At 39.1% G+C, this 25225-nt stretch overlaps 1 protein-coding gene across 2 annotated transcripts in view; it reads right to left on the bottom strand.

Annotated features, from left to right (window-relative positions):
- Positions 1 to 23371, bottom strand: part of POT1 (protection of telomeres 1) — a 70661-nt gene extending 47290 nt beyond the window's left edge. Inside the window, exons 1-6 of one of the 2 annotated variants that reach the window (XM_030479282.2) lie at positions 23322 to 23371; positions 21955 to 22040; positions 13652 to 13785; positions 9437 to 9509; positions 7868 to 7959; positions 674 to 784 (exon numbers count right to left, since the gene is read on the bottom strand). In XM_030479282.2, coding sequence (XP_030335142.1) covers positions 674 to 784; positions 7868 to 7959; positions 9437 to 9509; positions 13652 to 13774 — 399 coding nt within the window. In that variant the 5' untranslated portion in view covers positions 13775 to 13785; positions 21955 to 22040; positions 23322 to 23371. The other variant, XM_030479284.1, reaches the window with a different exon arrangement.
- Positions 23372 to 25225: the final 1854 nt, after the last annotated feature.

The following is a 25225-nucleotide window of genomic DNA, read 5'->3' as shown; positions in this document are numbered from 1 at the left end:
ACTTTTAAAATACTAATGCTTAGACTTAAAAAGGGTAGCAAATGTTTTTTGAAGCAAAGACACAGCCACAACAAACATGCAGTTGATTCATTACCACAGACACAGAAATAGTAGCAGAACAGGGCATCTCCACTCCCATCAGATGGAAGCATTTAAGATGAACAGTATTGATATAAGAATAGTACAAAAGAACTATTTTCCTCCTAAAAAAAAGGGGTGTAATTCTCTTTTAAAAAAGTTAAGAATCTAGGAATCCCTGTATTTCAAAGGCAAAGTGTAATGATGTGAATTAAAGCAGTACAAGCTCATGACAGACCTAAGACCACCCTTGCACTACCTTGCCTGCATTATTGCATTGTATTATGCACAAGAATGATTTAAACAGCTCTAGGGATCTATCTATAAGCCAACTAAGGTCAACTTTCTGCACTCAACAAGTAGAAACTTACCTGGGAGGCCTAAGATAATTTGGCTTTTGCATGGTTAGGGTTATTATAAGATTGGATACACACAAAATGTGTCCCGATTGTTTCCTGATGAACATGCTAAAATAATCTGTAGCACTTCAGATTCTAATAGATTTTACTATTTTTTCTACTGTAAGGCAAAATGTTCATGTCGGCATTTGGGGAAAAAAAGATGAAAAAAAAAAAAAAGTTGGGTACCCACGCACATAAATGGCTGATGCAGCTTCTTCAGACACCTCCAGGTGGTAACCATGTCTACCATCCTCTCGTGCTGTAGGTGATTTTGCCAACTTAAATCCTGCAACTACAAAGGTGTCCTATGGGGACAAAGTGATAAAACAGATGATTACACAGGCTGTATCACACACTCTATTTTAAGAGTATGTGATGTGAAATTTCACCCTAAAGTCTCAAGACATTCAAGAAACAAAATCCTGGACAAATTTTAAACAGTGCCTTTAAGTTTCCCTATTTAGTCCTTCTACCAGCAGAATTCATCTTTCCAGCCAATGCCAGAAAGTTTTTTTGGGTTTTTTTTCCAAATTCTGCTAAAATTTTCACACTCTCAATGTTACTGTGACTGAGTGCTAATTTTGACAAGGGCTAGATGGGAAGAGTCATGCCAAATAAAGAATCATTCCCCTTCAAATATACTCCTATCTGGGTAAGTTTAACTAAGCTAGAGAAGGAATCACACACTGGACCAGCAGTGATAAACACTCTTTTCTCAGAGCTGATCTCCTGAGCTACAGCTGCATTTTGAAGAGACTCTCCTTGTAATTATTTTCTGGTTTGGTTGGATCACCGTCTTCCAATTTCTTCCTTAAAGGTCAAGCAGGTCAATCTTTAGGTAGGTTTCTGCTAGCAAACGAGACATTACAAACCTTTCTGGCATCACTCCCAAGATTCCAGCACAGGAAGCAATTGCATTTACAACTGCACTTTCACTTTGGTATAAAGTTCCTCAGATACCACAAAGTGAACAAGAAAACTATGATTTAAGGAGTAAATCATTCAATGCCTGCAGCAGCTCACCTTTTTAGTAGCAACCAATTTAAAAAAAGAAAAAAAAACAGGGGAGAGGGAAGATAGAAAATACATTTAGGAGACAGAGATGGTAAGAAAGGTATGTGATCAAAGTGCAGGGAACTCTGATGCAATGTAAAGCTCCTTTATAGTCAGCCCCTTCGGTACCAGAACAGTACAGCAGTGCTGTACCATTATGATCCATTCCAATAAACATATTAGACTCAGAATCCTATTTCTAGATGACCTTCTACCAAAAGTTCTTCCATAAGCTTTTACTGAAGGACTTCTGTTCATGTGTTCATTACAGAGAGTTTTCTGATTAAAGGCGACATTTTTAGCCAGACGTTGTGCTATGATGGCTCCTTTTTGCAGTTTCAGCAATCTGACAATGCTACTCTAAATGATTTAAAATCCAAAACCTTTATGTTTTGTTCAAGAAAAAGAAAGGCTGCTAGCTTAAGTGACAGTGATGTATTTAGTTATTAAAGGGTTTTGAAAAAAAAAAAAAAATTTGCAGAAAATAAATTTAATCAGACAGTTTAATACATAATGAATCTGCTTTGGGCACGGTGATTTTCAGGTAGTGTCATAAATGGGAATACAATGCATATTTTGATTAAAATATAATATGTAAGTCCCCTAAGTGTAAGCCATACTCAGAGCTAATAAGTTAAAATAGGCCAAAACAATTAGACAACTTAATATTCCTTACACCTAGAACATACTGCTCTGCTAACATACGTTTCATTCTTTCCAGATAAAAACACACGCAAACACAGGCTTCAGGAAACTCGGCTATTTTGCTGAAACCAGGTGTTAGCATGTGTCTTCCCTTTCACTGTATGGACGCTATTCGCATTCCTTCAACAGTGGAATCAACCTTCAGCTAAAAAGCTACGCCCTGCTATATATTGTTCCCATTTCAGCATTTTATTAGATTGCAGGCTGCACAAGATGCTGGGACTTGGTTGCCGAGTCAGGACTGGAGCTCTGTACAGCTGACTTGCCTTGTTCTCCTGTGTCAGAGGAACTTTAGAATTACACAGACTCAAGCCTTTACACAGGCTGATAATTAATGGAAATTGTTTTTGTGAATAGTATTAGATCACTGGTGATTACTGATGATGCATAACATGACATTCAAAAAACACCTGCAAAAGGACTGTGCAATTTCAATGAGGAAAAAACAACTAACTTCAAAGTGTAGTTTTACAGGTATAAAGAACACGTATATTCTCAGATCTGTTCCAAATTCCTAGTCAAGTTTGTAACTTGCAGTTGCTAAACATGCAAAAAATTTACATAATTTGCATGGTGCTTTGAGATCTTATGTTTATTAATTTTCAAAATAGATTAGTTTTCATTTCACCTTTAGCTAAGATGTTCTCTTATAATTGGCTTAGGAATCAAAACCATTTACATAAATTGGTGAATTTTCATGTGAACAGAAGACTACTACATTGCATATATATAAGCACTAAGATTTGACCAACATTTTTAAACAGCAAGAAGAAATCCTACTCTCCTCATTCAAAGGAATTGAGAAATAAAGGAAAGACAGTATTTTCCCTGATGGTTATTCTGTTATAGAACCAGAAGACTCTCAGGAGAAAGAACATGGTTATTCACATTTTTGGGAACAGCCTCCTCCCCCAGGCTAATTTCACTAAAGCTGTTACAGTATGAGAAATAGAATATGGAAACTTACAAAACTGTGAAGTTTTAAACTGTCAGCAGCAAACAAAACGGATTGGACCTTACTGAAGTAATTCTTTAATGGCTAAAACTTTGAGTGTTTTTTTAATTAAATCTATTTCATAAGTGCTGAATTGCAACTCTGCTAGTTTTAGATATCATTCTGTTCCCTCAGATTCAGATCCTTCCAAAATTAAAATCTCACTCGAAACATGTGGAAAGTACCATGAAAGTTCAGTTCACTGGGGAAGACTGAACACTGGTTTTAGTGCACTCTAGCTGTCTAAGAGTTGTTGCCTGTGGGTTGTGATTTCCTACTCAGCTCTTTAGTATTAATCTTTCTATCTTCTAATTGCTGCTCAGGGCATTGTTCAAGATTTGTATTTTATCAGGATAATAAAAATGATTTGTTCTTTAAATTTAAAATGATTCTGCAACTTGTATACTTAGCAAATTAGCTCAGGAACTTCCCATCCTTGAGTCACTGTTAAAATTCTGTGGAATCCAGAAATCTCTATCACAGAATCACAAGGGTTGGAAGGGACCTTTGGAGATCATCCAGTCCAACCCCCCTGCAAAGGCAGGGCCACCTAGAGTAGGTTACACAGGAATGTGTCCAGGCAGGTTTTGAATATCGCCAGAGAGGGAGACTCCACAACCTCCCTGGGCAGCCTGTTCCAGTGCTCTGACACCCTCAATGTAAAGTTCTTCCTCATGTTGAGGTTTCTTGTGGTTTAGTTTATAGCCATTCCTCCTTGTCCTGTCACTAGGCACCACTGTAAAGAGTCTGGCACCATCCTCCTGGGACCCACTTTTGAGGTATTTATATGCATTAATGAGATTCCCTCTCAGTCTTCTCTTCTCCAGACTAAACAGGCACAGCTCCAGTAATCTCTCCTTATAAAAGAGATGCTCCAGACCCCTGATCATCCTTGTGGCCCTAAGTTTAAGACTGTCACTTCTTATTTTAGAATCATAGAATCATAGAATCGTAAGGGTTGGAAAGGACCTTAAAATCATCTAGTTCCAACCCCCCTGCCATGGGCAGGGACACCTTGCCCTAAACCACGTGGCTCAAGGCTCTGTCCAACCTGGCCTTGAACACCGCCAGGGATGGAGCATCCACAACTCCCTGGGCAACCCATTCCAGTGCTTCACCACCCTCACTGTAAAGAACTTCTTCCTTATATCTAGTCTAAACTTCCCCTGTTTAAGTTTGAACCCATTACCCCTTGTCCTACCACTACAGTCCCTAAGGAAGAGTCCCTCCCCAGCATCCTTGTAGACCCCCTTCAGATACTGGAAGGCTGCTATGAGGTCACCACGCAGCCTTCTCTTCTCCAGGCTGAACAGCCCCAACTCTCTCAGCCTATCTTCATATGGGAGGTGCTCCAGCCCTCTTATCATCCTCGTGGCCCTCCTCTGGACTCGCTCCAACAGCTCCATGTCCTTTTTATGTTGAGGACACCAGAACTGTATGCAGTACTCCAAGTGAGGTCTCACGAGAGCAGAGTAGAGGGGCAGGATCACCTCCATCGACCTGCTGGTCACGCTTCTTTTGATGCAGCCCAGGATACGGTTGGCTTTCTGGGCTGCAAGCGCACACTGCCGGCTCATGTTAAGCTTCTCGTCAACCAATACCCCCAGGTCCTTTTCTGCAGGGCTGCTCTGAATCTCTTCTCTGCCCAGCCTGTAGCAGTGCCTGGGATTGCCCCTACCCAGGTGTAGGACCTTACACTTGGCTTGGTTAAACTTCATAAGGTTGGCATTGGCCCACCTCACAAGCGTGCCAAGGTCCCTCTGGATGGCATCCCTTCCCTCCAGCGTATCAACCAAACCACACAGCTTGGTGTCGTCGGCAAACTTGCTGAGGGCGCACTCAATCCCACTGTCCATGTCGCCGACAAAGATGTTGAACAGGACCGGTCCCAGCACCGATCCCTGAGGGACACCACTCGTTACAGGTTTCCAACTGGACATCGAGCCATTTACCACAACTCTTTGCGTGCGGCCATCGAGCCAGTTTTTTATCCACCGAGTGGTCCATCTATCAAATTGATGTCTCTCCAATTTAGAGACAAGGATGTCGTGCGGGACAGTGTCGAACGCTTTGCACAAGTCCAGGTAGATGACGTCAACTGCTCTGCCGCTGTCCATCAGTTCCGTGGCTCCATCATAGAAGGCCACCAAATTGGTCAGGCAGGATTTCCCCTTAGTGAAGCCATGTTGGCTGTCACCAACCACCTCGTTGTTTTTCATGTGCCTTAGCATGTTTTCCAGGAGAAACTGTTCCAAGATTTTGCCAGGCACAGAGGTGAGGCTGACTGGTCTGTAGTTCCCTGGGTCTTCCACCTTCCCCTTCTTGAAAATGGGGGTTATATTACCCTTCTTCCAGTCATCGGGAACTTCACCTGACTGCCAGGATTTTTCGAATATGATGGACAGTGGCTTAGCAACTTCATTCGCCAGCTCCTTCAGGACCCGTGGATGGATTTCATCAGGTCTCATGGACTTGTGCCCGTTCAGGTTCTTAAGATGGTCTCGAACCTGATCCTCTCCTACAATGGGCCTAAGGTCTTCGTTCTACATATCCAACAGTTTTAAAAGATTTTTCTGCCCTAAACAGACTGATTTTACTTTAGCATGTCACATGACAAACATTAAAATGAGGCTTTGATTCACAGCAGAAGCCAATGTAAAATTGAATATTCTCTGACCTGCCCACCTTACCACCCAGTCCAAAGACCTTCAATGTTGTTCCCTCAAGCTCATACATACCAAAGGGCTGAAAAGGGCCAATGCACCAATTTCAAGATCAAATTCATAGCACAATCTCCAAACAGGTTCTACTAAAGGGAATAGCTAAATCCAAATGAAAGAATTCTGTGAAATCCTTCATTCACAATCACAAGGTGTTACTGACTTTTCCTTAACCTATGCTGGTTGGAGGAGATACTAGATCTAACTAAAGGAAGATCGCCTCAAAGAACTTTTCTTTGCTCTCACCCAGACTTTTATTTAACAGACAACACACTACACCTACCAATAACTAAATATGCAGTTCCTTCTCTCTACTCAATATATATTCATCAAATCTGTATTAGTCCGATTAAGAACATTGAAAACACAGGGATACAAAACTTTTCAGTATCTGAATATTTATATTTATAAGCACTTATATATGTAAGAATATAATGTATAGTAATCTATATAATAGTATTTATAATTAGAGCTGAGGTGTTTATGTAAGTATAGTTCTTGAAATTAGCAGCTTTGGTCCCATACATCTCATGAACATGTATGTGTCTTTGAAGCTGATACAATTCAGGGTATATACTACTATAGAGAAACAGCAAGATCACTCTCAAGGAATACAGATTTCCCTCCCACCTCCCTCTCTCTAAAAAAAAAAAAATAAAAAAAAAATAAAAAAATCAATCTAGAAACCAAGCAACCTTAGGTAAAATTACATACAAAGAATATGCACGTCTCTGAACTGAAATTAAAATGTTCCATAAATTCAGAGCAACTTAGACTTCAAGAAATATTTTGATGTTATGCCCTAAGGTCTGCTATAACTTTACCCTTTTTCAAACCAGAGTTCAGGTGTACCAGTCCATCTGAGCTGAAAAACCCTGGCAGAATTCTAACTAAGCCACTGCTATTTCCATATTTGAGAAAGCCCTTAATTTTTGTGTATAACATAGATTTCTAAGAAGATGAAAACAAAGCCCTATTTTCTTCACTAAGTAATTTTCCATCTTTTTGACAGAGAAAGACTTCACCAAGGCCTATAGTGATAGGACACGGGGCAATGGTTTCAAACTGAAAGAGGGGAGGTTTATATTACACATAAGGAAGAAATTCTTCTCTATGAGGGTGGCGAGACACTTGCACAGGTTGTCCAGAGAAGCTGTGGCTGCCCCATCCCTGGAAGTGTTCAAGGCCAGGCTGGATGGGGCTTTGAGCAACCTGGTCTAGTGGAAGGTTGGGACTAGATGACCTTTAAAGTCCCTTCCAGCTCAGAACATTCTATGCTTTAGTGTGATTTTAAACTGCAAATGGAAAAGCAACAACATGAGCTCATAGCATATCCTATACTAATTTTAATTTGATATCTGGCTACTACTTAAATGTCAGCAAACTGACAGGCAATCTAATAAACAATATTAAGTTGAGGTAATTGTTTTCAGTTTGTTTTCCTTCTTCAATTGTAACACAGGCTGATTTGGCAATGTCCTTTACCCCAGAGCCAGTCAAACCACCCTTGTATCTCTGATGATGCAAGACACCAGCACCCAGACAATAAAGAAAACTGCATGAACAGTTTTGAATTAACTTCTTTTTTAAAAAGCTTTTAGTGTAATTGTTTTAAATAAATTTAATTCTAAAATCTACCTTATTAAATGGCAATAGGCATTATGTATATAAATGGATGACTTCTCTATCATCCATATTCATGATCCTTTACTTGCTAGGTAAACAGCACTGACAAAAAGAATTGCTTTATTTCAATATTAATGTTAGAAGTAATTTACATAAGCAAATACTTTTTTAGGTTTTTCTTCTAGTTCATATTTATATACTTGAACTGATCTCTATACAAAAACAAGAAGTCAATGTACATCTGCGGAAAACAATTCCTAAAATAAGAAAAAAAAGAATACATATTTTACCCCATGGCATATAACTTGTGCACAATCTTCTGCCATTTTTCCATATATTAAAATATTGATGCTGTTGATCCGTGAACATGAGTTATCCATATCTACAGAAAAGAAAAAACCCAGAAGTGATTCCCGTCACTGTACCTTCTCCAAAACAAAACAGCAATGGGAAGTGATTTCAAAAGAAAAAAAATTCATCTACAGTCTAGCACTTTTCATTCCAATTAATCTACAAACAGAAAATCCTTTCAAATAGCTACACAACTTCTTTTATGTGCTAACTATAGGTATATCAAGCAGAACATTCCTCATAAAAAGACCATTTAAAAGGTGAAAACATTCTACATCAGTGTACATTAAACAGAAATTACAAAGATTTCCACTTCGACAATTCATTGTATAGTGTTAGATAGGAAATGTTACCCAGTCACATTTGATTTTTTTACATTTACACAGATCATATTGTAGAACTATATAAACTGGAGATATTCCAGGACATATCAATAAACAGCCTTTCAGAAAGACTGATGCAGAAATTGTATTGTTATTTTAAAGGAGTTTTCTACCTTTTACTGTTTCAGAAACAACACTAATGATTTAGATTATTTTAATCTTTTAGACTGTGGAAAATGTGCAGGAACTCTTGGCCCTCCTGAACAGCATGTGAAATCAGCAAGACCCAAGGAAGTTTTAGATCCCTCTCTGGGAATTCTGAAACCATCTGGGAAACTGACTCGGGTCCCATCAACCTCATTCACCTCTGCTAATATCAGTCATAAGCAGTATCACCAGGTTGGATCTGCACCTCTGCATCCCCAGCCTGCTGTTCAGTCACAGTCACAGAATTTGTCGAATCAGGAATGCTCAGAGGGAGCAAGAGATGATTCTCTAACCAGTGTAAGAAAGGAGCTGAGAAGGAAATGGAAAGAAAATGGAAGTTCCTTGAATCCAATATAGACTGCTGACTAATGACATCCTCCTCCTTCCTGGCTGGAGGGGACGACGAGCTTTGGACTTAAAAGGGATGTATTATTTTTTAGTATCACTGATTACATGATGAACAACTTAAGTCTTTCAACATGTTAATGTGTCTACTGATACTCGAATACCTGAGTAATCAGGTGAAATTCCATTTTTTACTGCTTAGATTAAAACAGAATGAAATACAAGTATCAACTTACTGACCTATATTAAATGCACACTTACATAGTATATACAGTATATATGTTATATGGCAACTATTAAGTGTGCATTTTTCTTAGTCCTTCCTTACGACAAGCAGTTTAAAAATACACTATCACATCTGTACATATAGCTAATGCACTTCCAGAAGAGTACATTAGAAGATTCTGCAACAAGAAGTCTACCGATATATGAAGACCGTATTGCTTCCATTAACTTACTCAGCATAAATTTAACAATCTATTTCTGTAGAGAACAAAAACTTTTAGAGAGTATTTTAAATATAACATTTTACTGAATACTAAAAAGCAGGTACTAGTGATGTAAGAGCGTGATGTCAAAAAGTGTCAAGAACTTCAACAAAATAAATTTAAAATGTATACTTAAATGTAGTACCTTGAAGAACGACCTTGAAAAAGTCTGTCCCATCTCCGAGTTTTGTTACTGGGTAGGAAAGAATAACTATTCCCTAAAAAGTAAAAAAAAAAAAATGTTGTGAACTAAGACTATATACTTCTAAGTTACTGAAACACTATAACAGCTGAAACATCTGTAAGCTAAAAAGGTGGAATTGAAATAAGTGATAATTACCATCTGAATTCTTAAAAAATAAAATAATAAACCCTGCTAAAGACAGCACCGAAGAGCAATATTCTTGGGATATAAAAAGGGAAATGTTACATGTCTATACTACTTAGATGTTGCTGATGATAAACTTAGACTGAGTAATGAAATAGTAGCTATGGAAGTGCCTTTTACCAGTTACAATAATAGCACAAAGGCTACAGTTTAGCTCAAAACCTGAAAGGTAGCAATTACAGCCATTTCTCAAAAAATATTGGCAAAGGATTACAACATAAATATGAAAACAAAACCACAGTCAAGGTAGAAAAGATGTATATGAGGATAAACAATCTTCTGTGAAAATAAAAACCTGTACAGCTGAGGACAGTACTGAAAAGTCTTGAAGCTGTAGTGACCTATTATATTAATTTGTCAGTAATACAAATGCTCTAAAAGACAAAAAGGTTCTATTAATTATATAAAAACACTCTCTCTATAGTGAAGTTGAGTTACAATGAAATAAAAATCACAGATAAGCACATTCAGTGATATTAACATCTCTTTGGAACAAGTACGTTTTGTTAGAAAGATGGTAACTCATCAAAAGAGGTTCTCCTTCAACAGTAGCAAAAGGTCAGACAAATGTGTTCCTCCAAAGTATGACACATAAAACACTGTATCCCACGCAAGGATAAAAACATAGAAATTGATTCAATAAGGAAAAATAAGAGAAAAAAAGATTAAAACAGACTCTATAAAGTATTTAAGAGAACTACACAAACAGCACAAGAAATAAAAATTAAAAGGTTTCTTATACAGAGACCACAGGAGCAAATGCACAAAAGCAACATTAGGAGGATAGTCAGGTAAATCACGATTTTACAGTACATATATTCAGTGGGAAGTTTGACTTAAATGTTAGTGACAACTTCTTAAACCAAATACATGGCAGTGAATTTTTACTGTAGAGGCTTTTCAGAGTAAGACTAGTCCTACAACATGTTGACTAGGAGGAATCCAAATCAAACTCAACAGTTTATTTTACTGCTTGACAAAGAAATAGTAAGATCATCCTTTTCCAACCCAAAGTATATTTTACTACACTAAAAAAAGAGATATGTTTACTTAGATTTAGCATGTACCATATTGCTTCATTTCTTTTGATGCAGTAGTAATGCTTCATTTAAGAGCAAAATGAAGGGCAAAAATCTATGACGGTATGTTTCTAACAGGGAAGTTCCTGCTTTTCACAGAGAAGTCTACTGAATTTTGTAAGGAAACTTAAATATCAAATACTTTTTAACAATCAGCATCTGCAAAATACTGTTCTGAGATTAGTCTATGAATACTTAAAGGCTTGCAATATGTTTACAAAATTACAACTTTGTTTAAAATTTTAGGTATTATATATAATTGTTCTTGCTGAGATTGTTTGTCTTGAACTGTTTTCTCACAGGTTAATAAACTACAGATTTTTTCTTGTAATAAAGTCTTTGCAGTGAAACAAAATCACCTAATGAACACTGTATTTACATATTTATTTTTTTCTTATTTAAGAAATGTCAATCAGCTCAGATAGAGGCTGTTTTCTGATGATTTTTTACTTTTTATTTTTTCTTTTACATTCTGGTATCTTCCAATGAGTTTTCAAATTCTGGGACCACATCGTTCACTAAAATAGTCTGGCCCCACCACTTTCCTTTGTATCCCAAACACCTATGCTTTAGTTCTCTTCCTCTGCAGAAATACCACCTGCTGCTTTCTCAACATGCTTGGAACTCCTGGCTCCAAGCTTCAACAAAACCTACCTTACCAAATTCACTCTTCCCCCACAAATCCTGCATTCTTTATTGAGCTCATAGACAAACTTCTTCCAAAGCCCTCCCCATTCCATATGCCACTAGATTCAAACTGACTACGTGCATTTCGCCTAGTGAATCCATCTCCTTCCTTGCCGTGACCTCCTTCCTCAGTCTGGTCCAACACAGATTTGGGTCAGCTTTGCCACAGGAAAATCCAGAGGACAATGAATTAACAGAAAATGCATCAGGTTCAGTTAATGAACACCATGACTGAGGATGTATGACATTGCTTGTGCTGTGTTCCTATAAATTTAAGTTCATATTGTTCAGAGGGATGCCAGAAAGCAAAAAAGTTTCAGAAGAATTAAAGGACTTGAGGCACACAAGCCAGACAGGAGCATCATGGATGATTTTTGCTTTTTCCTAGAACGCACTTCATAAAATTCATCCTCTTCCCTTCCTCAAAGCAGGACCTGATCCCTATTTTGGCAGGTCTAGAGTGACAGTGTGCTGTGCCATGGCTAAGATAAACTAACATCAGTGCATTCTAAGGTTCGCTTCAGGCTCAGCCTGCAGAACTGGATTTTCCTACATATTTAATGGTACATTAGCACCAGCTTTATCAGCTCTCCAGTTGCACTGGTTTTTGCCAAGCTCTTTTAGTCACCTACTAATCCACGTCAGCAGCAGCATGAAGTTCTCTAACATAAGGTAGAAGTCTGAGAAAGAGACTTTCTCTTTCAGCAATCAACTGTAACACTGCATGTATGCTCTAATAATGGTAATAATTGTTCTGCTTTCCTAATGGAAACATTTATTTTGGCAGAAAGATTTTCTAATTTATAATCTGTTTTTGTCTGCTTCAACATTTCCTTTGTGAACAAGAATCCCTGCTCTTCCATGTCAGGGGTGCTTGCAGACATAGTTCTTAAAAGCAGGAAAGCCTATACACCCCGCAGGTGAATGGGGACAGAAAACGACACTCTGAGGAATAAAACCCCCATTTACCAGAAGCACTGATTATTGATATTTCCATTTGTTCCTTTATAAGACCTAAAGGACGCTGGATCATTCTCAGTCAAATCACTTCCCATCACACTCTACTGCTGCCTGCTTCCTAAAAGGGCAGTTTTGCTCCTTTGCTTTACCTAATTGCACTACTCCTGGCATCTCTTTGACATCATCATGAACCAGTCCAGAGAGCAGGAGCAAACTATGCTCTCTCTGTCAATATAGACAGCCTTCTGCCAATTTATTTCCAATGAATGGATTCAATCACAGAGTTAGATAAGCACCAGAGCTGGATCTGGGAATATACACCTGGGGAAGCAAACATGGATTTTGGATACAGAAAATCATTAGACCAGTTCAGCTCATTTTTAAAATATCTGTGCCAATTTTTAAGGATTCAAGCCACTTAAGGTTTTCTACAGAATTCCCCCTTCTTCCCCCAGCTTTTTTTCTTTTTCTAACAGACTGAAGGCAGGCCCAGGACGATGGTGACTTGCTGCCACTTACTTGTCAGAAGTTATTAAAAGGATTTTCAGAACCATTCATAAAGAGTTACACAGGTTAAAAAAGAAAACTCTCAAGAACTGACACTCCATTTTACCGAATATATTGAAGGATGAAATAAAAAATTCTATATTTCATTACTACACTAGGATTGTAATTCCAATCTGAAATATATTTGGGACTACTGTAAAATATAAATATACACTTTGTAATGCTAATAAACCCTAATTCTATCTTGATGCGGGGAGTTGCTACAGAGTCCTCCTTACATAAAACTAGATATTGCATTGCTTCATACAAAAAAAAGAAAACTGCTTCAGAAGTCATTACTCTGAAGTCTGACCTCTGAAAGGACAATGGTGCTTACTGCTTCAAAAAAAAAATAAAAAAAAAATACCACTTAACCTTCCCCAATGCCTTTATTTTCAGCACAGCTTTCTGCATATCAGTGGTTTTAAATGGGTCCACAACTTTGAAACTAAGAAAACCTCTCACAAAAGTCTGACTACGTAAAAGGAAGAGGCAGAACAGTAAATCAGTGAGGTCAATAGCAACATGCAACAAAGATTAACAGGGTCATAATTCTGTTTGACTTACAGATACGCAACAGACGCACACAAAGACACACAGCTGCAGCAAGCCACCAACTGAGCTGGAATATGGAGGTCCCTCATAAATACACCAGTAGCTATTTCAAAGTAAGCCAAAATTTGTTTTGTTAGTATGTTACCTCAAAGTATTTGTTGGTATGATCAAAGCCTTCTCGCAAATGTCTCAAATCCACCTTCTGCAAATGTCTTGGTAGTGGAGTCTCAGACCGTCCCTTGATGATCTTCAGCAACTGAACAGGCATAGCTGCTTTATCTGAAAAAAAATAATAAACAGACTCCTGAAGCTACTCATATTGTTCAAAAAAAATAATAAACAGACTCCTGAAGCTACTCATATTGTTCAAATTAAGAGTTAGTAGAAGTTGAAATTTACTCAGAAGGGGAGTATTTATCTATTTTGTAATAAGAAAGTTTAACTACATAAGACTAAAAATCTTCAGAGGGATTGGCCTCATCTCTTAGTACCATGAATTGCAGGAAGAGAAAAAGTAACATTTCCTCGGCAATAGACAGCCATCCTAATTACTTTATTTTGCAAACATTCCATAACACTGCAAATGGTAATAAAGTACTACTTTATATATGAATGCAAAGGGTAATATAAACAATTTGAACATTTTCTATATAGAAATGCACATTAAAAAACAAGCAGAGACTTTGAATGACTCCTTCCCCGGCATAGGTCATGGATAAACAGTCTCTATATTCAGCTGTTTCCCTAAAAGACAATTTGACTGCACTGAAGTAAAATGTCTGTCATTTTAACTGATAATGAACAAAAAACGCTTCCACACAGATTAAAAAATTGTCATCAATGTACCCAGAAAAAATAATACAGAAACTAAGATGGGAATCAAAAAATGCTAAACACTGAATGCTAAGAAATATATAACTGTTATCTACTGTTTGTTCTCAGTGTGCTAAAAGTCAATGAAATAAATTCTTGGTAACATCACTTATAATACTGAGAATGGGAGAGAGGAAGAGCAGCTTATTATAGTGAAGTTACACATATGAGAAATACAAGAAAGTGATCTAGCAGTAAGTAGTTATTTTTATATTTTCTCATTACATGGTCATCTCCTTCTTCCTCAGACATCTCTGGTTTTATGCTGTACAAGTTTTAGCTAAAGCATGTATCTACAGAAAAGTCAGTGTTATCAATCTTCTGTTTTCAGTAAGTTTTAATAAATTAAGAAAATGTTTTCTGTTTTCTACAAACCCAGCTGGCAGTATTATAGCCACAGTCCTAATTTCACAGAGAATTTTAGCAATTTTTATATGACAGTGAAGAATTAAAAAAGTATTTCTTATTCTTTCAGATGGACACAAAAACTTATTACTTTACTACATAAAAAATTAAACTGCATTTTTATCTTAGTTCAGATGTGCTCTTTCAGTGCTAGGCAGACTGAACTCTTATAAAATATTCTCTTACAATTCAATGGAAACAGGAAGCCACTGCAAAAAGGAAAAATCACTGGATCATAACTTATAAACATAAGTCAATGCATATAGGTGATGCCACTCATCGATACTATAGATATTCTTTTAAAAAAAGTATCTTATTATTCAGAAAAATCAGAATTCCACCTTAACTGTCACTCCGGTATCCAAAGATATCCAACTTCACTTATAACTATTTATCTAGTTGTGAGTGACCACCCTATTTCCTGCCCCATTTTCCAGGAAACTTCACAGTGATGCTATTCTTGTCTAACAGATATTATCAAGAATTTACATTCATTAATGAGAATTCTATAAAGTAAAATACTTTGGTTCCAATATCTCTCAGCCAAAATCTCTATACATAGGATGACTGCCTGCTGTTTTTCTCCTAGCTTTCAATTTACACACCTTTTTTGTTGCTTGTCCCAGGCTGCACCTTTTTACTTTGTCATATAGAGTAGCAAGTGAAAAGTTTGCCATAATATACATTAATTTCAAATCTGCAATTCTTAGAAGACTAGCTAACCTTCCACGAGCAGTATCAGCTTTTTTCCTTAACACTCAAGAGTTAAATAGCAGTAACAGCAAAAGAACCTCTGGTTTCTTAAGCTACTATATCTAGCCAATAAAGCAGGCATTCAAAAGCAAAATATATTCTAGCAAGTCTGGCAAATATCATATATCAAACAGGAAGAACATTAGTGCCTGACTTGCGGATCTTATTTTAAATCTTATTTTAAAAAGTAGTTTAGACTTTGAAAACCAGTCCTTCATCAAAATACTAAGTAGCCCCAAGAACTCAGGAGACTCAGGAGCAGGAGAATAACAAGCCACGCTGCCATGCATCTTCCCTGCTTAAAATGTATTTTCCTCTACTTCACAATCTAACAACTTGCTTCTTTGTAACATCCCAGTAACCCAGTGTGCATGAAATCAGGATGCCTTATAACATTCAGAAGACACGGAGGCTCCAGGAGGCACCATTACTCCATAGATTTTGAGCAAGAGACAGATCTCACCAAATCCTGTTAAGAGCTTGACTACTAAGAAGAGATGATTCAAAAAGTTTATTACCTGGGATATGCACAGAAAGAATTTATATGGGGACAGGTGAACTGGACAAGAATTAGCTACAGTTACAAATTACTAACTTTACCTCAGTAATCATCTGTGTACAATGCTAGCCTCTCCCAATTGCAAAGTAGAGTATGTTAGCCTACCCCTAAATCAAACAACAAATTTAAGCCTAAGTACTTAAGCTTTTGAGAGTCTTTTGTCCCACAGAGAATTATACTCTTCTGCAAGGAACCCAGAAGACACAAACAAGAACAACTATCTGCAATGGACAGCAGGGCAGGGAGCTTCAACACATCACAAAACAGAAACACAATCTCTCACGAGCAGACCAGTGCCCTGATGGTCTCTGACCAATGGCTCCCTTGGAAGACCCAATAAAGAACCCTGGTTTCTATTGTTCAGCATGACTCAATGGTATGGAATGTCCTTATGGCCAATTCATGTCAGCTGTCCCAGCTGCATTGCCTCCAAGCTTCTCTCAGCCAACTCACTGGGGGAAGCAGAGGGAAGAAGAGAAAGCCTTGGTGCTGCCCAAGCACTGTTCAGCCACAGTTGAAATACTGGTGTGTCATCAATCCTGGTTCAGTCACAAATCCAAAATGCAGCACTATGCATGCCGCTATAAAGACAGCTCCATCCCAGACAGACCCAGTATGTATCTCTAAAACATACTCACTAGGATACAGTCACGCCCCATGGAAAGGACCCACACTTGGAGCAGTTCGTGAAGAACTGCAGCCTGTGGGAAGCACCCACATCGGAGAAGTTCATGGAGGACAGTCAGTCGTGGGTGGGATCAAATGCTGGAACAGGGAAAGAGCATGAGGAGGAAGCAGTGAAGCTAAGCTTAAGATGTGAGAGGTGGGGGGAACGCAAGTTGAGATTTGTTCTTATTTCTCATTCCTACTGTGACATGATCAGCAACAAATCAATCTAATTTCTCCAAGTTTGAGTCTTTTGCCCATGATGGTAACTGGTGAATGATATCCCTGGCCTTATCTTGACCCACGAACTTTTCTTCCCCTGTCCTGCTGAGGAGGGCGAGTGACAGAGCAGTGCTGGTGGGCACCTGGAACCAGCCAAGGTCAACCCACCATGGTGCAGAGGTGGGAGGTACATCATTAGGCAGGTTTCAGTTTCCACTTGGGCTGAAGGAAAGGTAAAAGCCTGATGCAGAGGTGCAGATGCTGCTCTGTCTCTGTTGACTGCTTTAACTAGTAAAGTATTAGGAGTTAGAATTTCTAGAAAATATTACTGATGCCAAGATTATGCCTTTATCTTCATGTTTTCAAACATGAACCAGGATAGCCTTGTCATTAGCTTACTAGGATTTCAAAGCCTCCAGTTTAAAGAGCAATTACAAGTCTTAAAAAGCTTTTCAGTTTAAAGACTCTACTTCATGCTACATTCTAGCGGGCTAAGAAGCTGATCTTTTCCACCCAGAATCAGTCAACTTCAAAGTTAATCAGTAATATCGATCTTCATCCAGCAACACTATAATGAGCTAGGGAGATGTAGAACACAACACATTAACACTTTTTATGTATTTCTCTCTGGTACTTGAGCAATTAGACTTTCTTGTTTGGTTGGGGGTTTCCCACAAAGATGTCTAACAGCAAGATGCATTCTGTTACAATTCAAACATCATTGTTAAAACAAAGCAAAGACAAGAACTGAAGTTTAAAAACTCTCTCTGATGACTACCCTCAAATTCTGCAGCTCTCTTGCTTTCATTTAAAAAGAGCCTTTGCCATTTATTTCAACGGAACAAATCTCTCATATGTGCCCTCAAGTTTACAAAGGAAAATTTCTAAAAAGGAGCCATACGTAGGCTGATGCAGTGGGACCTGCCCATGTTCTTTACTTACTGTATATTCCTACAATTTAAGACACTTCTGTAAATAACATTCAAGTAGAAAACAAGACTTATTTTTTTTTTATTTTAGATCTTAAGCTTCTGTACATATAAAACGAAGGTCATGTATTTTAACTGCTAAGCACTGCAACTCCCACATTCTCATTCCCTGCAATTAAAAAACAAAGATGTGAGTATCCAGCTCTTAAGAGCCATAAAGGTAAGTTCTCAAAACCAAATTTATACAGCACTGGCTTCCTGAATCTATAGGAAAATATGTTTAGCGTAGTGCTGGGTGTTCACAGCTCTCCTGAATAGCATCTAAATGAAAGTAACTCTGTTGAGTATCTTTGTTGTCCTCAAAAGGCTGACTTCGTAACACTGACAAGAATCATTCCAACTTGAGTCTTTGAGTCTGCTGTTCCAGAAGCCTGTAAGTGTCATAAACAGAGCTATTCATAGAATCATAGAACGGTTAGGGTTGGAAGGGACCTTAAGATCATCTAGTTCCAACCCCCTTGCCATGGGCAGGGACACCTCACATTAAACCATGTTGCCCAAAGCTCTGTTCAATCTGGCCTTGAACACTGCCAGGGATGGAGCATTCACAACTTCCTTGGGCAACCCATTCTAGTGCTTCACCACCCTCACAGAAAAGAACCTCTTCCTTAACCTAAACTTCCCCTGTTTAACTTTGAACTTGTGACCCCTCGTCCTATCGCTACAGTCCCTAAGGAAGAGTCCCTCCCCAGCATCCTTGTAGGCCCCCTTCAGATACTGGAAGGCTGCTATGAGGTCTCCACACAGCCTTCTCTTCGCCAGGCTGAACAGCTTCCTCAGCCTGTCTTCATACGGGAGGTGCTCCAGCCCCCTTATCACCCTCGTGGCCCTCCTCCGGACTTGCTCCAACAGCTCCATGTCCTTTTTATGTTGAGGACACCAGAACTGTACAAGGTACTCCAAGTGGGGTCTCACAAGAGTAGAGTAGAGGGGCAGGATCACCCCCTTCGACCTGCTGGTCACACTTCTTTTGATGCAGCCCAGTATACAGTTGGTTTCTGGGCTGCAAGCGCACACTGCTGGTTCATATTTAGTTTCTCGCCAACCAACACCCCCAAGTCCTTCTCCGCAGGGCTGCTCTGAATCTGTTCTCTGCCCAACATGTAGCTGTGCCTGGGATTGCCCCTACCAAGACGTAGGACCTTGCACTTTGCTTTGTTGAACTTCACGAGGTTGGCACTGGCCCATCGGTTTAAAAGAATTAAAAGAGAAAAGAAAAAATCAGGCCTGCAATTAAGATAGACAGCATTGTGGGACCCTTCTGGAACAGGAGGGACACACAGCACACACAGTAAAGAGAAAAAGACAGTGAACTACAAATACCTTTTGACTTTTAATAGCTGAAAGTGACAAAAATATGGAGAGGAGAGCGACCAAAAGACTTAATTTTAAAAAGAAAAAAATTAAGTGAAAGTATGTACACTGTACGAGAACCCGCAAACACCACCCTGAACAGAAAACAATATCACTTACTTCAGCCATTTGAGGATGGCTATGGGTTGGAATTTTTATGTGCTGCTCTGTCCTATCCTTGATTTTCTACCTACTAATTTTCTAGACCTTACATTTCTGAAAGTGGAACAATCTACTAGTTTTGTCTTAATTGCCAATAGAACATTAACATGTATTCCAACCACACAAAACCCATTTAAACCGCAATACACCAGAAAACAATTGCCTAGTAGAAATGGTTTTGAGCAAGGGTTAACCTTCAACAGAAATAAGTAACTTTTTTTTTTTTTTATTCTGGAATGAGGACATTATTTCATCAAAATATTGCAGTCACAGAATGCCTCTATCTCTATGTCCAGAAGCAAGAGAAAAAATTCCTATATCTGAAGGACTTTACCTTATCCTTCTCACTTGCAGCTTGAGAGTTTAAACATCCTCAGACCTGAATTAGGCAGCTAGCTATGCTTTGGGGTGTGTGCACAAGAACAAGAAAGCTTTCAGGTTCACAGTCTTTTCACGAGTTCACACAGAAAGCAGAATAATTACCATTTCCTTTTAGGTACAGCACAACCCAGATACAAGCTCTGAGAGCCTGGTAACTTCACTGTTAAAAAAAATGCATACACCCAGAGGCTTATGCACATACAGAATCAGACAGTGGCTCTACAAGAAGTTTAAAGACTGTAATTTTTGAGCTTTGCACTGCAAAAAAAAAAAAAAAAAAACCAACCAACCCTGTTCATTTAATTCTTTTTGTGAAAGCCTCACATCTTTTTTCTCTAGGCTTTTTAAGCTTTCATTATAATAATAATTAAAAAAAACAAAACATCATCTTAAATTATGTTTGGAAAACCACCAGAATTTAAACTCCCACATTAGTTGTATCACCCTTCACTGCACTTTTTGAAAATCATTAAGAAACCACAAGGTACAGTTGCAACTGAAGTTAACACTGCAGAGCCGCAAACAATACAGAACTGTTGACATGAACAGCAGCGCAACATGACCAAAAGACAGGAACAAAGGAAAATAAGTCACATAGGAAAGGCAAATCTGTTCTTATCACCAAGATAATGTATCACCGTTTCCCCCCTTCATCTATGTTTCTCTAACTAACATGAAATAGCCAAACTTTGTATGGCAATAAACATAGTAAAGCAGTACAAAAGTTTTAAAAGATTTCAGTATAAAAAGCTGTAGGTAGCAAGCTTAGTATATAAAAATGTTCCCATACACTGCCAAAGTTAAACTAAGGCTACCAACATGCCTTATAATAACCTAAAGCCCCAGGGAACATTCTAGCAGTGGAAAACATCTTATTAGCCGCGACAAACAGATCAAGAAAACCTGTTAGACCCAGGAATAACTCCACCTATAGTTTGAATATACAAGTTGCTGAATTCTTTTGAGCAAGAAGAATCTCTAGCATTCACTGAATATCAATTGAATATTCACAGAGGATAACAAATCAGAAAAAAATTCATTTCGCCAGTAATGGAATGATGTTCCACAGACCTCATATCTGAGGACAGATGTGGAACAAGTAATATAAGGAAAATAGGGTGACAGAGTTAATATTTTGGGTTTTTTCCTCACAGATCAAGAGAAACAAGCATTTTGTGGAAGAGGACAAAGAGATCACAAAGCAAGACTTTCTCCCATTGTCTTTATTTGCTGAATGAGTTCACCATATTTGTCTTCCACGTCTAGTTCTCTAAAACACTACAATTCTGCTATTTCCTTCAGTAAAAATTCATCAAGACATATTTAAAAGAATAAAAATATATCAAAACAAACTCAGCACCTAATAGCACCCTAATTTTTAACTAAGATGCAAGACAAGCTTTACCACGTTTAGTTCACACTGCCAAAAATGAAAAATATAAATATTATAGACAATAGAAGCCCATTGTAAAAACTGAAAAATCCTGAAAAAAACAAGACTGAAAAATAAGCATATTAATATTATCCATCTGGACTCCAGAATTAACTTCATGGAGGAGGCAGTCAAAGTTAGATCTGTTCTTCTGCTATGGCTTATCATCATAGTACATCAATCCAGTGCACAGGACAGGAAGTAATTAACACCTCTTTGCCTGGATTATTCAGATGCAGCCAATATTTGAGCTTTCACTTAACACAAAGATACTCACTACTGTGTCCTGACTCTAGCACTTACTATGACAAATGGGCTATTCCTCTGTTGTCTCCTCTAGAACACAACTTTTCTTCAAGAATTAATGAGAGACTAGCTTTGGGACAGAATAGCAAAGACAACACAAAAAGTGAGAGGTAAATTGGAAAGATTACTTCCTCTCTACAACCAAGAAATACTTCAGTGGAACATGAAAATGACATAAAAGGGAATTAATGTCATTTTGGGAGAAGAAAGGTGTAGCAGTCAGAAGCATGAGGAGATTCCTCATCTATCCAAGCAGATGCTACTTGCAGACAGACATATAAACTCACTCATTCTACAAATCAGAGAATAAAACACATGATTGTGTGGACCTCAGAAGGAAACCTCACCAAAGTTTCATGAAGCATGAAGGAACAGCCAAGAGCATCAGCATCTTATCAATGTGGTCTGTCAAAATGGTAGATATCAGAAGGCCCTGTAAACACAAACACTAGTCAGTGCAATATTTGGGATGATTATGCAAAAGTTAAAACATGCAAAATACATAACGCTTCATTTTAAATATGCATACTTATGTAGACACTGCCATACACTCTTTATACAGTTTATGTGAAATTTTCTTATAAAAATGAACATTTATACAATTGAACAAAGCAGACATTACAGAACTACCACAAACTAAACCTGCCATCAGCCACAACAAAAACCTTTCATTATACAGCAGTAGCAAAGGAATCAAGAGGACCATTCACAAAGAACAAAGCTTGTAGAGTCTAGAATTTTTCTAATAGTCTAGAATTTTGTAACTCGTGATTTCCTTGAGAATTCTCAAGAGAAGAAAACACCATGTCAGCTAACTAAAGCAGAAGAAGAAACCAAGTCAGCAGTGTGACACATCTTATTCCCTTAGCTGCAAAGATCCAGTTTGCTGTTGCTGCAGATCTTCAAGTACTTATATTCTGGAAACAAGTTCTAGGCTATTACTCTTAACGACACAGCTAGAACTTACTTTCACTAGAATACAACTAGAATTTTAGAAGGAAAATAAAAAAAAAAAACCCAACCCAAAAAACCCCACCACAACCCACTCACAACCCAAACCAAAAGTCTCCCTTAATTTCAGATTAAAATTTACTAATCTGATATTGTGCAAAAGAGGCCACAACCAAATGTTACCTAAGGAAAATGGACTACTATGCTGCTATTATCCCAACAATACTTCATCACCCACTGAAAAACACACCTCAGGGAGACAGGGCTACAAACACTGTAATAAATTCAGAGTCAACTGAGCAATTACAAGAAGCTGAGATCTTTAAAACCAAGAGTTTAGATGTATTAGCACAGGCGTATTAACAACAAAAGTTTCTTTTCAGTACACTCAGCACCGACGAAGGAAAGGAAAGGAAAAAGGAAAAGAATTTCTAATCCTTGAAGCACTGCGTTTGCCAAAGCGAAGACTCGACCCCCGCAGCAGAGGCCGTGTGCAGGACAGCTCAGGGAGGGAAGGTCGAGGAAAGCCAAGCCTAGCAAGGAGCCGAAGCGACTCAAGGCCACGGCGCGGGCTCTGCCTCTCCCCTGCGGCGGCCAGGCGGAGGCGGCGGGGTCTCGGGGCTACGAGAGCCCCTCTTCCACAGCCAGACCGCCCGCTCACTCCCCTCAGCCCCAGGGAAGGGGCAGCGCATCCCGCTGCGCCTCGCTCCAGCCGGGCGGCCGCAGCGCAGCACAGCACAGCACAGCACAGCACCACCGGTACCTGCCTCTGAGCGAGCAACACCCGCTGCGCCTGTCACCAGCCCCGCTTCCGCTTCCGCTCCCGCCTGCCTCCCAGCGCGCCCTGCGCATGCGCACCGCCGGCGCCGGACACCCCGCCAGCCGTTAGACGAGCCGGAAGGCGGAACGAGCATGCGCTCTGCGGCCGCGCGGGCAGAGGCCGGGCAGGAAAGGCGGGAGAAACAAAGTGTCCCCTGGGCCGGGCCCGCCGGGTTGGCCTCGAGCCCCGCGGCGCGGCCTCGAGCCCTACCAGCAGCCGTGCTGCAGCGACCCTGAGAGCCGCCTTTGCCCGGCGAGCAGGGGAAGGCCCGAGGCTGCGCTGCCCCCCCGCCTTGGGAGGGATGCCCTGCGCCGGCAGGAACCGGCCCGGCATTGGGGAGTCGGTAAAACGTGGGTGCCGCGACGGGGTTCAGGAGCACTTAAAACTCTCACTTGCTCAAAAATATGGGGGAAAATGCTCTGCTGCTCGGTTGTGTTTGTTGGTGGTTGTTTAAATGGCAGGAGGCGTCAGGCCGGGCTTTGAACAACAGTATTTGTCGTTGTCAGAGGCACAGGGTCCCTCAGGCTTGCTGATGCATGGACGCTGCGAGCTGACGCATGCCAAGATGCCGTTTTCAGCGCTTGCCAGTTCAAAATTACAGCACACATGGCTCAACATCGCAACAGCAAGGCTCCTTCCTTTACAGATTGCAGCTTTCTCTCTCCAATACCTCAGAGAAACGTCTTCTGTCAGCCTGCGCTTGCTCTCCCCTTTCTTATCTCTGCAGCTCTGGGTATCTGGGACAGCTTTCCTTTTCTTGTTTCTCATCACTTAGTGACTTAAAGTCCCACTGGAAATAATTTTGTCCTTTCTCTACCTTTAAAACTTTTCTTTCACAATCCTTCCCCTATTATGGAACTGTTCTAGTTAAGTCTCTGAAGTTTTTTAGTTGCATTTTGAATTCAAATTCACTTTAAAAATTGGAACTTAAATCCATCCATGTTCAGGAAGCCTCTGGAGGGGGGTACATTGACGTTTATGTTTTGTACTCATTTCCATTGTTGCCAGCCTTTTCTGGAACAGCTTTCTTTTCCTTGATCGTCACTGTTTTCAATAAATCTTGACCCTATACCTTCCATTGGGTATTAATGTAGCGTGATTGGTTATAAGCAAAGAATATTGTTATACAGGCATGATAAAAATAGCCCACAGTTGAGCTAAGATGGAACTGTGAATTTAAGCACACCTGGTTTTCTGGAGGGTTAATGATCTGGCTGTCTGAAGAGCCAACTACAGCAGAGTAGATAGGCTGAGAAGATTGGTGTCACTTACCCATGTCCTTTGTTTCCATCAAAAGCTTTGGAGATATCAACCTTATTTTTAGACTAATAAGTTATGTCAAGTGAGCAATCCTCATGGAATGTTGTCTGCCCTGTCTTATAGTCTCTGTTTTTAAATCTACATTTTGAAAACAACAGTTTTGATCACAATTAAATATTTGTCGGAAAATGAGTTAATAAAGCGGCGAAGGATGCAGTCAGGAATAAAACATTTTTAGAAACATTAAGTAGGAAAAAAAATCTGTAAAATTTAAAAGGGTGCTTTAGCGCACTGATGTGCTTCTCTTTTCTGTTCTGATTCTTTTTTCATGCCTGTAAAAGATCTGCTTAGCAATTATAATTATGGTGAAGTGAAATCAGGGAAAGCTTATACATTATAGATGAATTAAATTAAAATTGTTCAGAAGTTGCACTCCTGAGTAATTTAAATAGTTGCTTGATCTTCTCATCTCAAACTTATATGTAAATAATCAAAAGAGAAAAATGAAGGAGAAGAGGTATACAAGCAGAATTTTGACAAAAGAAGATAGATCCCAGTTTTATCTGTCAACAGAATAGTTGTTGGGT

This window comes from Strigops habroptila, chromosome 3, assembly GCF_004027225.2.
Source record: "Strigops habroptila isolate Jane chromosome 3, bStrHab1.2.pri, whole genome shotgun sequence".
Lineage (NCBI taxonomy): Eukaryota > Metazoa > Chordata > Aves > Psittaciformes > Psittacidae > Strigops > Strigops habroptila.
The sequence above is the reverse complement of the archived record's forward strand: the minus strand, read 5'-3'. Positions and strand labels throughout refer to the sequence as shown.